This window comes from Tupaia chinensis, unplaced genomic scaffold, assembly GCF_000334495.1.
Source record: "Tupaia chinensis unplaced genomic scaffold, TupChi_1.0 Scaffold000028_1, whole genome shotgun sequence".
Classification (NCBI taxonomy): domain Eukaryota; kingdom Metazoa; phylum Chordata; class Mammalia; order Scandentia; family Tupaiidae; genus Tupaia; species Tupaia belangeri.
The window spans coordinates 3,770,121-3,788,109 of NW_006159458.1; the positions used below are offsets into that span (position 1 = coordinate 3,770,121).

The 17,989-nt window shown below is 40.7% G+C and overlaps 1 protein-coding gene across 3 annotated transcripts in view; it reads right to left on the reverse strand.

The window, feature by feature from the left end:
- STK38L (serine/threonine kinase 38 like) overlaps nucleotides 1-17,989 on the reverse strand; it is a 106,248-nt gene that overhangs the window by 18,402 nt on the left and 69,857 nt on the right. For all 3 annotated transcript variants that reach the window (XM_014587209.2, XM_014587210.2, XM_014587215.2), the window contains exons 3-5: nucleotides 12,568-12,619; nucleotides 2,620-2,742; nucleotides 2,403-2,486 (exon numbers count right to left, since the gene is read on the reverse strand). In XM_014587209.2, coding sequence (XP_014442695.1) covers nucleotides 2,403-2,486; nucleotides 2,620-2,742; nucleotides 12,568-12,619 — 259 coding nt within the window. The remainder of the gene's footprint in view (nucleotides 1-2,402; nucleotides 2,487-2,619; nucleotides 2,743-12,567; nucleotides 12,620-17,989) is intronic.

Below are 17,989 nucleotides of genomic sequence, written 5' to 3' on the forward strand. Positions count from 1 at the left end.
CGCACGCGCCCTATAGCGAAAACTTCTAAAAAAAATAAAAAAGTCAGTAGTAGTAAGCAATGTCCTATAGATTGCTATGATGAAGTAAGCTTTGCTTATAACAGCAAGCTCTGTTCAACTGTAAAACAAAGGACACAGCTCAATCTTTTTTTAAGTTTGTTTGTTAATTGACTGATTGCATGAGAAAGAGAAGGAAACATCCTAACAGGGTCTCACAGCAACGTTGTCCCCCGAGTCTTTCACAGCCAGCCAGGATCACAGGTACACACGTGTCCACCTGATTTACATGAGTCAACCAAGGAATGAGTTCCCAATCTTCCATATGGCTTCTAGCACTGGAGAGCATGGCATTACTGTTGCACCACCAAGGCCAGGCCATATTTACTTGTTTTATAAGAAGTGGGAATGTTTATAATAACTTTATGTTAAGTTATTGCTAAACTATCAAATCTCTATAGTATTATGACAGCTCAGTGGTATAGTGGTGGCTGGATCCCGCATGGCCGACTGTGAGGTTCAAGTCCCAAACCCAGTGGCTTGGAAAACATTCAGGGCACGTGTGCATGCATGCCCAAAATTCCCAAGAGAAGGGATTGCAGCATGATCTTTCCCCCTGGGGGGCTGATTTCTCACTCTCTCTCATTCTGTGTGTTTCTCTGGTGAGCACACATGGCCCATAGCAAAATTTTAAAAAGAACAGAAAAACCCTCTAGAATAGCTATAAACATTAGCCACAGTAAATCAGTGTAACTTTCTAGGATTTTCCTATCAAGTTGTTAGACACATAATTACTAGATATTATTTTGTGAAATTTTTATAAATGGGAAAAATTATGAATTAAATTAAGTGTAGGGTTGATATAACTGGTCAGCTTTCAGGTGCATTTGCATGATAATACACACACACACACACACACACACACACACACACACATATTCTTCAAAGATTAAATACAAATAAGATTTGATTTCATGCTTTTACTATCTTCAGTGTGCACCATTAACTCTGGCCCAAAGTACATGAGAATACATATTTGTAAACCATTCCATGACACTAAAATGTGACTCACTTAAAATAATCACATTTGGGGGCCAACAAATGGTGAAGAGGTTACATCGCTGGACTCCTACATTGGCTGACCATGGTTCGAATCCCAGAACTGGAGTCTTGAAACTCACTCCAGGCACCTGTGTGTGCGTTCCCAAGATCCCAGGAGGAGAATGGAGGAAAAGGGATTGCAGCTTGGCAATCCTCCCTGGAGGGTAATTTCTCACTTTCCCTCTCACTATCTCTGACTCTCTCTAGTGAGCGCACACACCCAAAGTCAAAAACCTCTATTTAAAAAATATATATACACACACACACACATACACCTAGGGGCCAACAGGTAGTGTGGTGGTTGAGGTGCTAGACTGACACATGGCCAACCACAGTTTGAACCCCAGACGGGATGGCTTACTTTCTCACTTTCCCTTTTTTTGGGGTGAGAGTGTGTACATGCCCTATGGCAAATTAAAAAATGGTAGTAATAAAATTAAATAATTCTAAAAAACAAATTTACAACCTCCAAAACTATGAGAAAATAAGTTACTGTTGTTTTTACTGTTGTTTGAACCACACAACCTGTGTTACTTAGCCTGAGTAGTCTAATATGTAGATTCTATATTTGGAAGAAATTTTAAATACAGGAAATTATAAACACTAAAGCCTTTTTTTTTAAAGAGAGATTTTTGCTAGAGGAAGTGTGCTGAAGAGACAGAGATAGAGAAAAAGGCCAGAAATCAACCCCCAGGAGGGATGGCCACACCATAATTCCTTTTCTTCCATTCTCCTCTCAGGGTTTTGGGTACATACACACACATGCCTGGCGTGAGTTTCAAGCCTCTGGGTCTGGGACTCAAATCGTAATTTGCCATGTGGGAGTCCAGAAACATAACCATTAAACCATCTACTGGTCCCTAAAATAAGCTTTTAAAAAATTAAAGATTAAATAGTAAGATTTGAAGATTTATTATTTTAAATTCCAGTATAAATACACATTCTAATACCTAGCCAATAGTTTTTTTTTTTTTTTTTAGAGGTCTTGCCATGTGTCTATCTTCCCATCTTCCTGCCCGTCTTCCAGCCAGGACTGTAGGCATAAGCCACTAAACCTGCTCTTCTTTAGAGTCTCACTATGTTGCCCAGGCTACATAGAGCCTTGAGCTCGTGATCTTGCTTCAACCACCCTGAGCAGCTGGAATTACAGAAGCATTATCACTGCATCAGACCATCATATTGGACTAAGAATCAAACCCGGGTCTCCCATGTGGTCCCCACCTATCGAACATAGCACCATAGCAATGCACACCCCTGCGGCTGGGCCAGTGGATGCTCCTTTACGTGTGTGAAAGAACCCTTACCTGCTCTTTTTCAAGCATATCAGCCTTTCTCAATATCTTCATTGCATAGATGTGACCTGTATCTTTCTTCTGGACCAGCCGCACCTAGAATATAAAAATATATACCTAAAATTGTTCGACAGCCACTCGGTATTTAAGAAGCTGTCTTTTAAAACATATTTTAAATTATCTGAAGATACCTATTTTCAACAGCAGTGACTTTTAAAAAGCAGCATACCTCTCCAAAAGCTCCTCTTCCTATAACTTTCAGAGACTCAAAATCATCCAAGCCAAGTCTGGTCCTCTTGAGACGTAAGAACTCTGTTTCTTTGCGAGCATGTTGTGATCGGCGTAACTTTTTCTATTTAAAAAAAAAAAAAAAAGACAATTTTGTTTTAAAGGAATTTGTAATATTGAAAGACGACACACATAAAATAGGGATAAGCAGGCCAACTGGTAGGATGGTGGTTAAGGCGTCTGGGTCCCACATGGTTATACAGTTCAACCCCTGGACCAGGGACCAGAAAGCCAAGAGTGGGCACCAGAACGTGTGTGTATGCTTGAAATCCTGAGAGGACAATGTAGGGGAAGGGATTGCAGCATGGCCATTTCCCCTGTGGGGTACTCGCTTTCTGTGTCTCTCTCTCCAGTGAGCATACATGCCCTATAGCAAATTAAAAAAAAAATCGGGGTAAGGTACCTTAAAGATTACCAGTGCTATGGGCCCAGCAGTTAGCATAACGGCTATGTTGCTGGACTCCCACGTAATCGACCATGGTTCGCATCCCGGACCCGGTGGCTTAAAACTCACGCTGGGTGTGTGTGCGTGCGTGCCCAAGATCCCGAGAGAAGAATGGAGGAGAAGGGATTGCAGCGTGGCCATCCACCCTGGGGGGTGATTTCTCGCTTTCTGTCTCTCTGTCTCTGTCTGGTGAGCGCACGTGCCCTTTAGCGAAAACCTCTCCAAATAAAAAAAAAGATTACCAGTGCCATAATTTATTTACCTAAGTCTTTCTTTTTATTTTTCTTTCAGTTTTTGTTAAAGGGTACATGTGCTCACAAGAGAGAGACAGAAACAGAGAGTGAAGAAAAGTGAGAAATCACCCCTCTGGGGACAACAGCCACTACAATTTCTTCTCCTCTTGGGATTTTAGGCACACATATGTGCCTGGTGTGAATTTTCAAGCTGCCAGATCTGGGACTCAAACCACAGAGTTGACCTGTGAGATCTAGCTGCCTTAACCTCCATGCACCTACTGGCCTAGGTCAAGTCTTTATTAAGCACAGAATGGATAAAACGGTCTAAGTCTTGAGATGGAACCCATTAAATATTTCAGCTTAACTAGTCTATCTCACACACACACAACTTATTCTTTTATCTGTATGTTAATTTATTAACAAAAAATAAGCTTTAGGAAATACTAATTGTATTCTAATACTGACTTTAATTGCCCTAAAATCTACTTTGCTTCAATTCCCTAATTTCCAGGCTGCTCTGTCATGACTAATAAGACTTGTGACACCAAAATAATATAATGGCAGTATTTCCACAGAGATTAACTTACAGTAGAATTTATTCTTGGGCAAATTTTAATAAACAGCTTGAGACTTGGCATAAACTTTCAGAATGTAAGAAATGATAAAAACCAAAATTACAAGGTCATTAAAATATGCAAGTCAGGGGGCTGGCAGGTGGTGTGGTGGTTAAGGGTGCTGTTCTCTCACATGGCCGACTGTGGTTCAAGTCCTGAACTGGGCAGCTTTCTCTCTCTGTCTGTCCCTCTCTGGTCAAATTAAAATAAATAAAAATGAATAAATAAAGTTAAATAAAATAATTCTTTAAAAAAATGCAAGTCAGTAATTTCATAATTGACTCTACAAAGATCACAAAAATAACTACCATTAATCAGCAACACTATGAAATACCAGAAGGTAAGAGTTATAACATTCATCTGTTTTACTGCTCTAAACTTCATTTTTTTTCCCTCACCAAACAAAATTCTGCTTTTTGACATAGGTAATTCCTAGTTTAGGTAACATGGAGTAGAAAGTAAACAAAAGAATTGAAAAAACTGAACTCCTGGGAACCAGCAGTTAGCGTAATGGCTATGTCGCTGGACTCCCACGTAGTTGACCGCGGTTCGCGTCTCGGACCCGGTGGCTTAAATCTCACGCTGGGCGCGTGTGCGTGCGTGCCCAAGATCCCGAGAGGAGAATGGAGGAGAAGGGATTGCGGCGTGACCATCCCCCCTGGGGGGTGATTTCTCGCTTTCTGTCTCTATGTCTCTCTCTGTCTGTCTGGCGAGCGCACGCGCCCTATAGCGAAAACCTCTCCAAAAAAAAAAACTGAACTCCTGTTTATCTTCAGGTGAACGCTATCAAACTTTCATTGGTTCAGTTCAGAAGCAGAAACCAATCATATGACCCTAACAGCTCAGAAGCAGCTCACGGTGTGATGCTTAACAGCGCCTTCTATTCAAGGTTTCTGTTATATTGTTTTTTTTTTTTAACTTTTTTTTTAAAGAATTACTTTAACTTTATTTATTTATTTATTTATTTATTTATTTATTTATTTATTTATTTTAATTTGACCAGCAAGAGAGTGAGACAAAGAGAAAGAAAGAGAACAAGAGAGAGAGAGAGAAAGCAAGCCGCCAGGTCTGGGTCTTGAACCGTGGTCAGCCATGTGCGAGTCCAGTGTCCTTAACTACTATGCCACCTGCAGGTCATGGGGGGAGATTTCTGTTTTAAAAAGAAGTGAACTATTAATTACAAATATATAAATATGTATCAGCAAAGCAATGGCATTCTAATACTTCTAACAAGGTGACTCTAAGATGATATAATCAGGACACTGTGTCTTCAAACAGCTAAATGAGGGATACATTCAGACACATCAAGGGTGGAAATTATGCCTGTATGATGATAAAGGTCAAATACACAAATTTTATTTTTATTTATTTATGTTTTGGAGAGGTTTTTGCTATAGGGCGCATATACTTGCCAGAAAGAGAGACAGACAGAAAGCAAGAAATCACCCCCCAGGGGAGATGGCCACGCTGCAATCCCTTCTCCTCCATTCTCCTCTCGGGATCTTGGGCACGCACGCTCACGTGCCTGATGTGTTTGAGCCACCAGGTCCAGGACTTGAACTGTGGCTGACTACATGGAAGTCCAGCAACATAGACATTACGCCAACTGCTGGTCCCCAAACACACAATTTTTAAAAAGCTTGCCTAATGCCCTTTTCCATGTTAAATATTAATAATAAAACACAGTGGCAATATAGAAAAAGTAAGCAAGCAATAATTAAAGATATACTTCTGGGGTAAGATGGCAGGAAGGGGGGACCAGCAGATGGTGTAGTGGCTATGTCACTGGACTCCCATGTAGTCGACCGCAGTTCAAATCGTGGTCCCAGTGGCTTAAACTCAGGCCGGGTGCATGTGTGTATGTGTCCAAGATCCCGAAAGGAGAATGGAGGAAATGGAATTGCGACATGGATTTCTTGCTTTCTGTCTCTCTGTCTGTCTCTCTGCCTTTCTGGCGAGCACAGTAAAGGGAACTAAGCAACTATATAAAGATGTAATAACCATTACTACATGCTATCTTTATCTAGAGACTATGCACTAGTTTAAAAAACACATTTAATGGGGCCAGTAGGTAGCACGGAGATTAAGGTGCTAGATGCCCACCTGGCCCACGTCTGGACCTGGCAACTTGTTTCATCACTTTCTCTCTCTCTCACTGACTCTCTCTGGTGAGCATACATGCCCTGTAACAAATTATAACAATAGTAATAAATTTAAAAGAAAACATTTAATCATGAAAACTGATGTAATTTTTCTCATATAAGTATCACTTTAATGCAGCTAAAATTTCTTTTATATAATTATAAACAAAGATCCTAGAGCAACAGTGAAGATGACGTTTTGCTTTTTATATAATACAATGCCACATACCCTCTTATTTTAATGTAGTAGGTGTTCGAAATGACCATTTGAATAATAAAAAAAGAAAACTGAATTACTAGTAAAATTAAAGATAGCTCTAGGAAGTATACGGTTTTACATTTTTAAGACCTTAATTCTTCCATAGTGCCACTTGGTGGCACTATAACATCATGTCTTTCAAGACAGTATTATAAAAAGGTTTTAATGACATAAATTAATAGATGTAAGAATTTTGAAATGTATCCTGTTTCTTTATGGATGATAAAATGAATTTCAATTGGGTGTAGTTACAGAGACTTGTCTAATCTGAATGGAAAGTACGATCTCATAGTTTCATAAATTAAGCTCAAAATCTACAGCCCAGAGAGGCAGTAAAAGAAGTAATGTTCATTAATTATATTTTAGGTTGCACAGTACAGCAAGTAAACAATGTTTATGTAGGACTGGGGACAGCCATTCAACAGCAAAAAGGGAGAATTGCAAGTATATGGAATACATAATTCTACCAAAATAGGCATCAACTAAACATTGTTATATTACTTTTTAAAATCTATTCTGTAGGGCCAGTCAGTGGCATGGAGGTTAAGACAGCTGGATCCCACATAGCCAACTGAGCAGTTTGAGTTCAAGACCTGGTGGCTTGAAAAACACATAGGGTGCGTGTGTGTGTGTGTGCCCAGAATCCCAAAGGGAGAACAGAGGAGTCTGCGACATGGCTGTCCCACCCTTCAGGGGTGGATTTCTCACTCCCTCCTCTGCCCCAGGTCTCTCTCTGAACACATTCACCCTAAACCAAATTTAAAAATAAAAATTAAAAAATGAGAAAAAACACACACCTACTCCATGGTTTTACTCTTAAAATCTGTGTTGCAGTTCAGAGATAGGTGAAAAAGTTCATGTAGGGAACCAGCAGTTAGCCTAATGGCTAATCGCTGGACTCCCATGTAGTCGACTGGGGTTCGCGTCCCAGACCCGGTGGCTTAAAACTCACACCGGGCGTGTGTGCGTGCATGCCCAAGATCCCAAGAGGAGAATGGAGGAGAAGGGATTGCGGCGTGACCATTCCCTCTGGGGGGTGATTTCTCACTTTCTGTCTCTCTGTCTCTGTCTGGCGAGCACACACGCCCTAGAGCAAAAAAATCTCTCCAAAAAAAAAAAAAAAAGTTAATGTTTAAAAAAAACCCAAATCAATGAAAAAGCATGCTATTGACATATGTGCTCACAGCTTGTGTACATTACATAGCCTAGAAAGACACGTAACATCTTCATGTGATCAGATCCTTTCCTCTCAAGACAAAAAAAAAAAGTATGGACAAGCTTAACATTTTACTGCTATCCTTTGTGACTTGAACTTGCCCATTGGGATTCTCCACTAGAAGATATACTATTCCATGTTTGATGGGATTTTCTTAAGTGAGATGAAACTGAAAACTTCTCTTCCTCTCTCCATGGTCCTTTAAGTGGTGTTCCTCAAACTCTCGATCTGTAGGGAGCCTGCTGCTTTTTTTAAAAAAATAAGACAGTATATACAAAGGTTGTGAAATAAGAAAAAGTGCAGCTAACAACTTTATCTCCATATATAAGATTGACATGTAAATCAAATGGTTTAAAGTTTTTGGGCCCGCAGGTGGCCTAGGGGCTAAGGTGCTGGATCCCATTTGGTCAGCTATGCTGTTTGAGTCCCAGATCTGGCAGCTTGGAAGTTGCACCGGGCGTGTATGCATGCACACACAAAATCCCAGGAGGAGATTGGAAGAGAAGAGACTGCAGTGTGGCCATCCCACTGGTGAGTGATTTCCCACTTTTCCTCTCTTTGGTGAGTGCACACACCTTATAGTGAGGAAAAAAAAAGGTTTAAGGTTTTCACAAATAATTTTCTGTGATAAAATTAGTTAAGGATGAGTACTAGTTCTCATTAAAATACTAGTGTGGCTGGATGGTAGCAAGGCCATGAAGACTGATGCTCTGAGGCGACCTACATGGTAAGATTCTGAGTTCACACCCAGAGACCTTCCTGTATATGCTGGGTACACGTGTGCCCACGATCTGGGGCTGGCTGAAGCTAAGGGTGGACTGCGCAGCATCGACAAGGCACTGGGATGCTACCTCAACCTCTTTCTCATGGAAGAAAGGAAGGAACTTTAAAAACAAAGATTTTTTTTTTTTTAGATTTTATTTAATTTTATTTATCTATTTATTTACTTAATTTATTTAAATTTGACCAGAGAGGCATAGTGAGAGAAAGAAAGAGAGAGAAGGAAAGTAAGAAAGCAAACTGTTAGGTCCGGAACTCAAACCACGGTCAGCTATGTGAGAGTCCAGCACCCTTAACCACCACACCACCTGCCAGCCCCTTATTGTTTTTTTAAAGAGGTTTTGTCTTAAGGTGCATGACTCACTGGAAAGAGAGACAGAGATAGTGAGAGGGAAAGTCAGAAATCACTACCCAGGAGGGATGGTCACACTGCAATCCCATTTTCTCTGTTCTCCTCCTAGGACCTTGGGCATGCATGCACAGGCGCCCGGCCTGAGTTTCAAGCCACCGGGTCCAGGACTCAAACCACAGTCAGCCATGTGGGAGTCCAATAATGTAACCACCATGTCATCTGCTGGCCCCCAAAGATTTTTTTTTTTTGGAGAGGTTTTTGCTATAAGGCGTGTATGCTCACCAGAAGACAGAGACAGAGAGATAGCGAAAAATCACCCCCCCAGGGGGGATGGCCATGCCGCAATCCCTTCTCCTCCATTCTCCTCTTGGGATCTTGGGCACGCACGCACACACGCCCGGCGTGAGTTTAAGCCACCGGATCTGGGACTCGAACCGCAGTCGGCTACATGGGAGTTCAGCAACATAGCCATTATGCTAACTGTTGATCCCAAACGATTTTTATAAAGTCGTTTTATTTTTAAAAATTCACTCCATATAAACATAGTTCCAACATATTTTACATTACATTTGAGAGTGTTAGTCTATTATGGAATTTGACATAATCCAGGGCTCAGCATGGGGCCTAACAATAAGCATTTGTGAAATTAAAAATATCTTTACAGAAAATTTAGAGGTTTTATAAGCAGATATTGCAGGCTACTGAATATTTTTAGGGACAAAATCATCTCACATTTTCTACAAGTTATTCAGAAGAACTGAAGAAAACAGCTCTAAATGTAGTTAATACTTCCTGTGGCAGAACAACAGTTTCAAATGGGAAGCTACTAACAGCATTCTATCTACCGATGTATTTGATTCAGGCTATAAACTTATTTTAAAATATTTTAATTACTTGCTAATATTTTATAAAGCAGGCGATTTCGTACAAAAGTCTAGTCTTGAAAGATCTGGAAGGAGCAGTGCTATGGCACAGAGTAGGAAGAAGTGCTTAAGAGATGAGGGGACATCTTCCAGAGGAAGTGAGGCCTAACGGGAGATCTAAGACTTCTTGAAAAATAATGGTAATTGGGTGGGAGCAGGAAAGAGTTCCAAGAGGTAGAAGTAGCATGTGAGAAGGTATACAGGCAAGTGAGGGAAATCGATGTGACTCCACACTGTCAGCATCAGGGCAGGGTGACAAGAGATGGGCCTATAGAGAGATCAGCAGAGGACAACTGGCAAAAAGGCTTGTATGCCATTGCCTTTATCCGGAGGACACTCGAGAGCCATAAAAGGTATTAAGCAAGGGCCACTAGGAGGAATGGCAGCCAAGGCACTAGATTACCATATGGGGACCATGGTTTGAATCCCAGACCTGGCAGCTTGCTCTCTTATTCTCTCTCTCTGTTTCTCCCTGGTGAGCACATGTGCTTATACCAAATTTATCTTTTTTTATTTTTTATTTTTTGAGAGGTTTTCGCTATAGGGCGCATATGCTCACCAGAAAGAAAGAGAGACAGAGAGAAAGAAAGCAAGAAATCACCTCCCTCACCCCCCGCCCCAGAGGGGATGGCCATGCTGCAATCCCTTTTCCTCCATTCTCCTCTTGGGATCTTGGGCATGCACGCACACGCGCCCAGTGTGAGTTTCAGCCACTGGGTCTGGGACTCGAAACACGGTCAACTACATGGGAGTCCAGCGACGTAGCTATTCCACCAACTGCTGGTCCCAGAATTTAAAAAAATAAATAAAAGAAAGGTATTAAGCAAAAGAGTACTGTGATCAAATCTGATTTCAGACAGATTACTCTGGGTGCAGTATGTAGAAAAATTGAGGGTGGAAGGTAAAAAGAACAGTTGAGCAGTTATTCTTCAGGTAAAGTACATAGTAGTTTACTTTTTAGAAATTTTTTCTTTTTGGACTTTTGCCATCAGCTGTGTGAACTTGCTAGAGAAAGAGACAAAAACAGAGAGAGAGAGTGAGAAATCACCTCTCCCCTGGGGAAAATGGCCACACTGCAGGCCCTTCTCTATTCTCCTCTCATAATTTTGAGCATACACACACATCCAGCATGGTTTTCAAGCTACTGGGTCTGGGACTCAAACCATAAGAGTTGGTTATGTGGGATCCAATGCCTTCTCCTCCTATGCTACCTGCTAGCCCAACTATAGTAGTTTAACTGAGGGTAGCAGCACTAGAAAAAGGTAGTTTTAAATAACAAATATAAGGCCAGCAGGTGGTGTGGCAGTTAAGGTCCTGGATTCCCACATGGCCAACTGCAAGGCTGTCCCAAACCCAGCAGCTTGATAATCACAGTGGAAGCATACGTGCCGTATGGCAAAAAACAACAGCAACAACAATGAAAAAACAAATTTGAGGGAAGCTGTGCTCTAAACTCTATCTCCTAGACTCCTGAAATATTCAGACAAGGTAGGGCAACTTCCATCTTTTCTCTGTCTCTGGCTGGCTGTCTCTGTCTGCCTCACACTCTCTCTTTAAATTTTTAATTATTATTTTTAAAAATTTTCAACCACTTTTCCTTCCTGAGCCCTCTTGAATTGGAAATATTTGGGAGTATTATTATTTTGTGGCATTAGGGTTATTTGCATAGGTTCAATAATGCTTGTTGCATTGCATCAGAAATTGGAAATACTCAGGACCAGCAGATGGCATAATGGCTATGTTGTGGGACTAGCAAGCAGTTGACTGCAGTAAGAGTCCCATACCCAGTGGCTTGAACTCACGCCAGGTATGTGTGCGTGCGTGCCTAAGATCCTGAGAGGAGAATGGAGGAGAAGGGATTGCGGCATGGCCATCCTTCCTGGGGGGTGATTTCTCATTTTCTGTCTCTGTCTTTCTGGCAAGCACATACACCACCAAAAAAAACAATTAAATAAGTAAGTAAATGAAAAACCTCTCCAAAAAAAAAAAAAAGGAATTGGAAATACTCATTATTGGAAAGGGCTCTGACCAGAATGTCATACCTGCAGATTATAATCAGAAAACTATGGAACTAAGGTGGATCTCAAGCCAACAGAAGCTCTTAGAAAGATGGCCTGGCACCATAAACAGTTCTGCCTGACAGAGAGGATTAGAAAAGATATATGAAAGAATTTATAACATAAAATAACCTTTTCCAGCCCAGCATTATAATCAATAGAGATTGCAAAAGAGCAACCACACCAGAGAATTATCTTAAGAAAGATTTTGAAGGAAGAAAAAGAGACTGATCTTTGCTAGCAGATGGTATATCACAGAATACTTGGTAGGCAGGGGTGAACTGAGAAGGTTTACCTGTGACTAGCGTGCTGGGCATTTGCTTTTCAACAATTTGAGTAGTTGACATGTAAATATTTTCTCAAAAATATTTAAAACCATACTGTCTCTACTGTTATAGAGTCACAAACAAAATCATACAAAATTATAAGAAATATTTTGAACATTATCTTTAAAATTCAGTATTCTGAAATTCTGAAAGTTGTTTAACTGTCAAGAACTATGGAGTATGAGCAAAAAAATTTTTGACATGTAAAGTAAATGTGGGAAAATGTAAAAATAAATAAATAAATGGAAAAGATATTTTACAAAAAGACGTGAGAAGAATTAGCTCACTGATTGCTCCTGGAGCCTAACTTTATTCCAAACACCTAAGACATTGTAGATAACGTTCACTAAATATGTTTATTGGAATCAAAAAAAAAAGAAAAAAAGTACCTCCTTCTAAAAATACCCAGGATGTCAACAAAGTAAGAAGCCCATATTCAAATGATAAAATTCATATTATCTAAGCTATAAAATGATCGGTATCAAGTGGAAAAGTCACAAGGGTTGCTTTTGTGCAGCTATTATGAGTAATTTACATTACCTCTTCATCTGCTAATCCTTCTTCTTCCATGGCAACTTCTAATTTCTTCTGCCTTTTCAAAGGAAGAAAGCAATGAAAAATTTAAATACATTCATAACCATTTTCATTTTAGAAAATAGGCATTTATTCAAGTTTACCACTTTAGTTTGGTATGCTAAAAAAAAAAAACTTTCAAGTTGGATCAAAATAATCACAAAGGATAGTTTTCTTTATCAAAATATAAATCCAGACTGTGCTGTCATACCGGACAAGTGAACAATTTACTTACAAAACTTATTTCACTCTCCTCCCTAAAAAATTAGTTAACAAAAGTGACGAATGTTCTATTATGGAAAACTCTGCTATTTAAGGTCCAATACACTAAAATCCTTAATATTGCTCAATGTTTATACTAGAAATTTAAAAAGATAGCTGTATTGACTCAAAGTAATAACTTTTTAAGGTGGATATTCCTGTGCTTGAGTCTTCATTCTAACACTTAGTAGCTAAAAGAGCTTATCTAAATCCCTCATTTAAACTCTAAGCCTGATTTTCCTAATCAGTCAAGGAAAAATTCAATGCAATTGCGTATATTTTATCCTACTAAAACTCTCTGAAAATTGGAAAGTCATATATTTATTAAGAAAATTCCATTAACTACCAAAATATTTGCTTTTCTAGGTATAGCCAAGTTCATTCATTCACTTTTTTAGGAAATGACACTCCTGAGGTTAGTTAAGCTAAAGATTTGGAATGGGGACAGGGCAGATGACATAACTAATAACTAGAGAGATAGTTGTGGGACACACTTTGCAATTCATTTCCAAGTGAATACTATTGAGAATATTTTATTTCTGTTATGTCAGTTTTTCTTGAATATAAATTCCTTCCAGTTGGAGTGTCAGAAAAAAATTCCAGGATTTAACCAAATGGGTAATAAGGCTTGAGGATTGAAACCACAGAATATTTTTCATATTTGCTATTCATGACAATATGTCCAAAAGTAAGCCTTTTCCTAAACCATTTTCTTTCTTACGGAAAATTCATAATAAAAATATCAAAAGTTACTTGCTCACCCTTCTCTTGTCTTCTTTTGAGCTAACTTTTTTTTTTAGAGAGAGATTTTTGCTATAGGGCATGTGGGCTCACCACAGAGACAGAGACAGAAAGCAAGAAATCACCCCCCCACGGTGGATGGTCATGCCGCAATCCTTTCTGTTCCATTCTCCTCTCGGGATCTTGGGCACGCACATACACACACGCGCTGGGCGTGAGTTTTAAGTCTCTGGGTCCAGGACTCAAACTGTAGTCGACTACATGGGAGTCAAGCGATATAACCATTATGCCATCTGCTGGTCCCTTGAGCTGACATTCTTCTCATTTCCTATTTTTTCTTCTACTAGTATGGAAGTTAGTGGCTACCCCAGAAATTAAAACATGTATACTTAATTTGTCAAAGTTTAAAGTTCATCTATCTTTTATCAGCACCGAGGGAGAATAGAAGAGGCAGCTACTGTAGTGCTCACACCGACTTTCATCTCGTGTTCACACAGTACTCCCTCCAGGCCCCAACCTCTAGAAGGCATAAGCTGCAAACTAACATCGGATCCTATGCCCCGCCGCGGTACTCCCCGGGGCTTCAGAGCAGCCTGTTCAATGATTTCCTGTTTCTCCTCTGCAGGAAGAATCCAAATAAGAGGACCGTTATTCTAGGAGGGACCTACCAACGCACAAGTCACTCTCATCTTCTGTCAAATCCCCACTGCCCTCTTTCCTCAGTCCTTGTGAAGATGAACACTCCATAAATCATCCCTCATCCTGGGAAGAGATATCGTAACTTTCATCCACATCCACCACATCTAAACAGGACAACCCATGACTCCTCTTTTATCTTTCTTAGAAAGTTTTCTTTCTAAAATGCTCTTCTGCTTTGCTGATTACTACTTCTAATGGCTTACGTATTTATCCCATTAGTTAAGCCTCACAAATATATCATTTTCTTAAAGTATAAGCTTTTAGAAAATAAGAGCTTACTATGTAATCTGATTGCATTGGCACAGGCTGAGATCACCTTTTCTTTCTTTTCTTTTCTTTTCTTTTTTTTTTAAATAGGACCAGATATTTTTAGTCTTATTTTCCTTTGTTTGGGAATGACAATAAAACTGCCTTACTTTAAGGTTTGGCATAGAAGACAGTGAACCTTTAAAATTCTCATAAATAACTTTAAATACCTGCCTTTAAAAGGGGGGGAGGAGAGGGACCAGCAATTGGCGTGATGGCTATGTCACTGGACTCCCATGTAGTTGACTGCGGTTCGAGTCCAGGACCCAGTGGCTTAAACTCATGCTGGGTGCGTGTTGTGCATGCCCAAGATTTGGATAGGAGAATGGAGGAGAAGGGATTGCAGCGTGGACATCCCCCTGGGGGTCATCTCTCGCTTTTTCTCCGTGTCTCTCTGGTGAGCGCAGCTGCCCTATAGCAAAAACCTCTCCAAAAAAAAAAAAAAAAATCATGTTGAAAGGGGTAGGGAGTGTTTACATTTCTTGGTTCTCTTTTAATTACTCACTCTCTTATGATGACCTGATCACTTCTAGAGACTTCCATTACTTCCAGTTCTTAACCCCGTTACTGATACATCTGACTTATTTTGTGCTTCTATGTTGGTATTTTGGGTTCTAGTATTCTAGTTTTTCTTTTCCTCTTGTCTTAATTCCTCCCTGCCCGCCTCCGCCATAGTTCACATACACTCGTTGGAGAGACAGAGAGGGAAAGTGAGAAACCACCCCCCAGGGCGTATGGCCACATCGCTGTCCCTTCTTAGGATTTCAGTTACCTACGCACATACACCCAGCATGACTTTCAAGTCACTGTGTCTTTCAAGTCACTGTGTCCAGAACTCAAACTGTGGGCAGTCGTGTGGGAGTCTTGCACCTTAACCACGAAGTCACCTGCTAAGCCCCTCCTCTTGTCTTCTTTTGAGATGACTTTTTTCTCATTCCTCATTTTTCCTTCTACAGAAGTTTCAAACTATTTTTATTCTTACTGATTATCCTAGAAATTACAACATGCATACTTTGTCGAAGTAAAAATCTGCAGGACCAGCAGTTGGCGTAATGGCTATGTTGCTGGACTCCCAAATAGTCAATTGTGGATGGAGTCCCGAACCCAGTAGCTTAAACTCACGCCAGGCGCAGGTGTGTGTATGCCCAAGATCCCGAGAGGAGAATGGAGAAGGAGGGATTGCGGCGTGGCCATCCACCCGGGGGGTGATTTCTCACTTTCTGTCTCTCTGTCTCTGTCTTTCTGGTGAGCGCACATATCCTATAGCAAAAACCTCTCCAAAAAAAATTTTCTCTAAAGCACATGTGCTGGGCAGGGAGAGGGACAGAGAGAGAGAAAACATCCCCTAGGGAGGACAGCCACACTGCAATCCCTTTTCCTCATTCTCCTGTCTGGATTTGAAGCATGCATGAAAACACGACTGGCATGTTTTTCAAGCCTCCAGGTCTGGGACTTGAACCATGCAGCTGGCTATGTGGGATCCAGCTGCCTTAACCACCATGCCATTGGCCAACCCAATCTTTACTCCCTTTCTTCAAAGACCTTTAAGAATACTTTAATTCTGTTTACTTCTTTCTTGATTTATCTTCTGCTGGAAAATATTTTAATTCTATTTTTTTATGCTTAAAACACTATCATCATGATTTTGTTGTATCTTTTGGGATCTTTGCTGACGGTGAACTCTTAGTTTTTGTTCCCTTCTACTCCATTCTCATTCCTTTCTTTCAGGACTTTAATAGACATATGCCAGTTCTCGCTATTCTTCCAAGTTTAACTGTTTTATAACTTCCACTCTACATTGGCTTCTGAGTGGTTAACTTAAGACTTTATTTTCTAGTTCACTAATTTTCTCCTTACCTGTGCCTATCTGCTGTTAAGCCTGTCCAAAATTTAGTCTAAAACCTCAATCTTTTTCTCTAGTTCTATTTCACAAAATTGTACCACTTGCAGTTTGCCCAGTCATGAAATTTCAGGGCCAATCTTGGCTCATTACTCCATTTCTCATGTGGCTAGTTTACCACATTGTGTCAACCTCTCCTACTTGTCAGTTCTTCTCTGTTGTCACAGTCCTAACTCGAGCCTCCTTTCAGTCTGCCTGGACTGTCATTAGACTACCATTAATTTCCTCCTGTATTCACCAAATCCATTCAGCGCATCGCAACTCAAATTCTCCTCCAGAGAAGTACTTGTGTTCATTTCATTCTCCGCTCAAAACTCTCCAAGGCTCTTTTTTTTTTTTTTTTCTGGAGGGATTATTGCTGTAAGGCACCTGCTGCTCGCCAGAAAGACAGAGAGAGACAGAGATAGAAAGCGAGAAATCACTCCTCGGAGAGAAACAGAGAGACAGAAAGAGAGAAATCACCCCCTTCTCCCCAGAGGGGAATGGCCATGCCACAATCCCTTCTCCTCCATTCTCCTCTTAGGATCCTGGGCAAGCACACCCAGCATGAGTTTAAGCCACAGGGTCCGGGACTTGCACCGCAGTCGATTATGTGGGAGTCCAGCAACGTAACCACTGTGCCAGGTGCTGGTCCCATAACATCTTCAAGGCTCCTCACTACCATGAGAATCGTGACACTAACAAGGCACCCGAGGCTCCAATGTGGTGAATCAAGCACACCGGTGCATGAACAAAACCGCATGACCTGAAGGTGCTCTCTTCCCTCTCTCAGACCCTTTCTCCCGCTTTTTTCTACCCCTTTTCCTCCCTTTTATGCATGTATAAATAGTACACTTCCTTTAGAGTCCTGTTTAAATGCCACGGCCACTTAGGAAGCTTCCCCAGTTGCCTTGGTTAACAGACAGGGGAGCAGAGGTGAGCTGTGTGAAATAACTGGTTCTTTGGGTCCACTCTCTCTTCTATACCCTTCTTTTGGTAATAGTCTTCTTTCCTTCATGTAACTTTTTTTTTTTTTTGAGAAGTTTTAGCTATAGGGCACGTGCTCTCACCAGAAAGACAGAGACAGAGAGATAGAAAGTGAGAAATCACCCCCTAGGGGGGATGGCCATGCCGCAATCCCTTCTCTTCCATTCTCCTCTCAGGATCTTGGGCATGCACGCACATGTGCCCGGCGTGAGTATAAGCCACCAGGTCCGGGACTCAAACCACAGTCGACTACATGGGAGTCAAGCAACCGAGCCATTATGCTAACTGCTGGTTCCTCTTTCATGTAACATTTATTTATTTTATTTATTTTTTAAAAAGAATTATTTATTTATTTCCATTTGTTATTGTTATTTTTTTTTCTTTATTTGACGAGAGAGAGAGAGAAAGGGAAAGTGAGAAAGCAAGCCACCAGGTCCGGGACTTGAACCATGGTTGGCCATGTGGGAATCCAGTGTCCTTATCCACGACACCACCTGCTGGGCCTCGTGTAACATT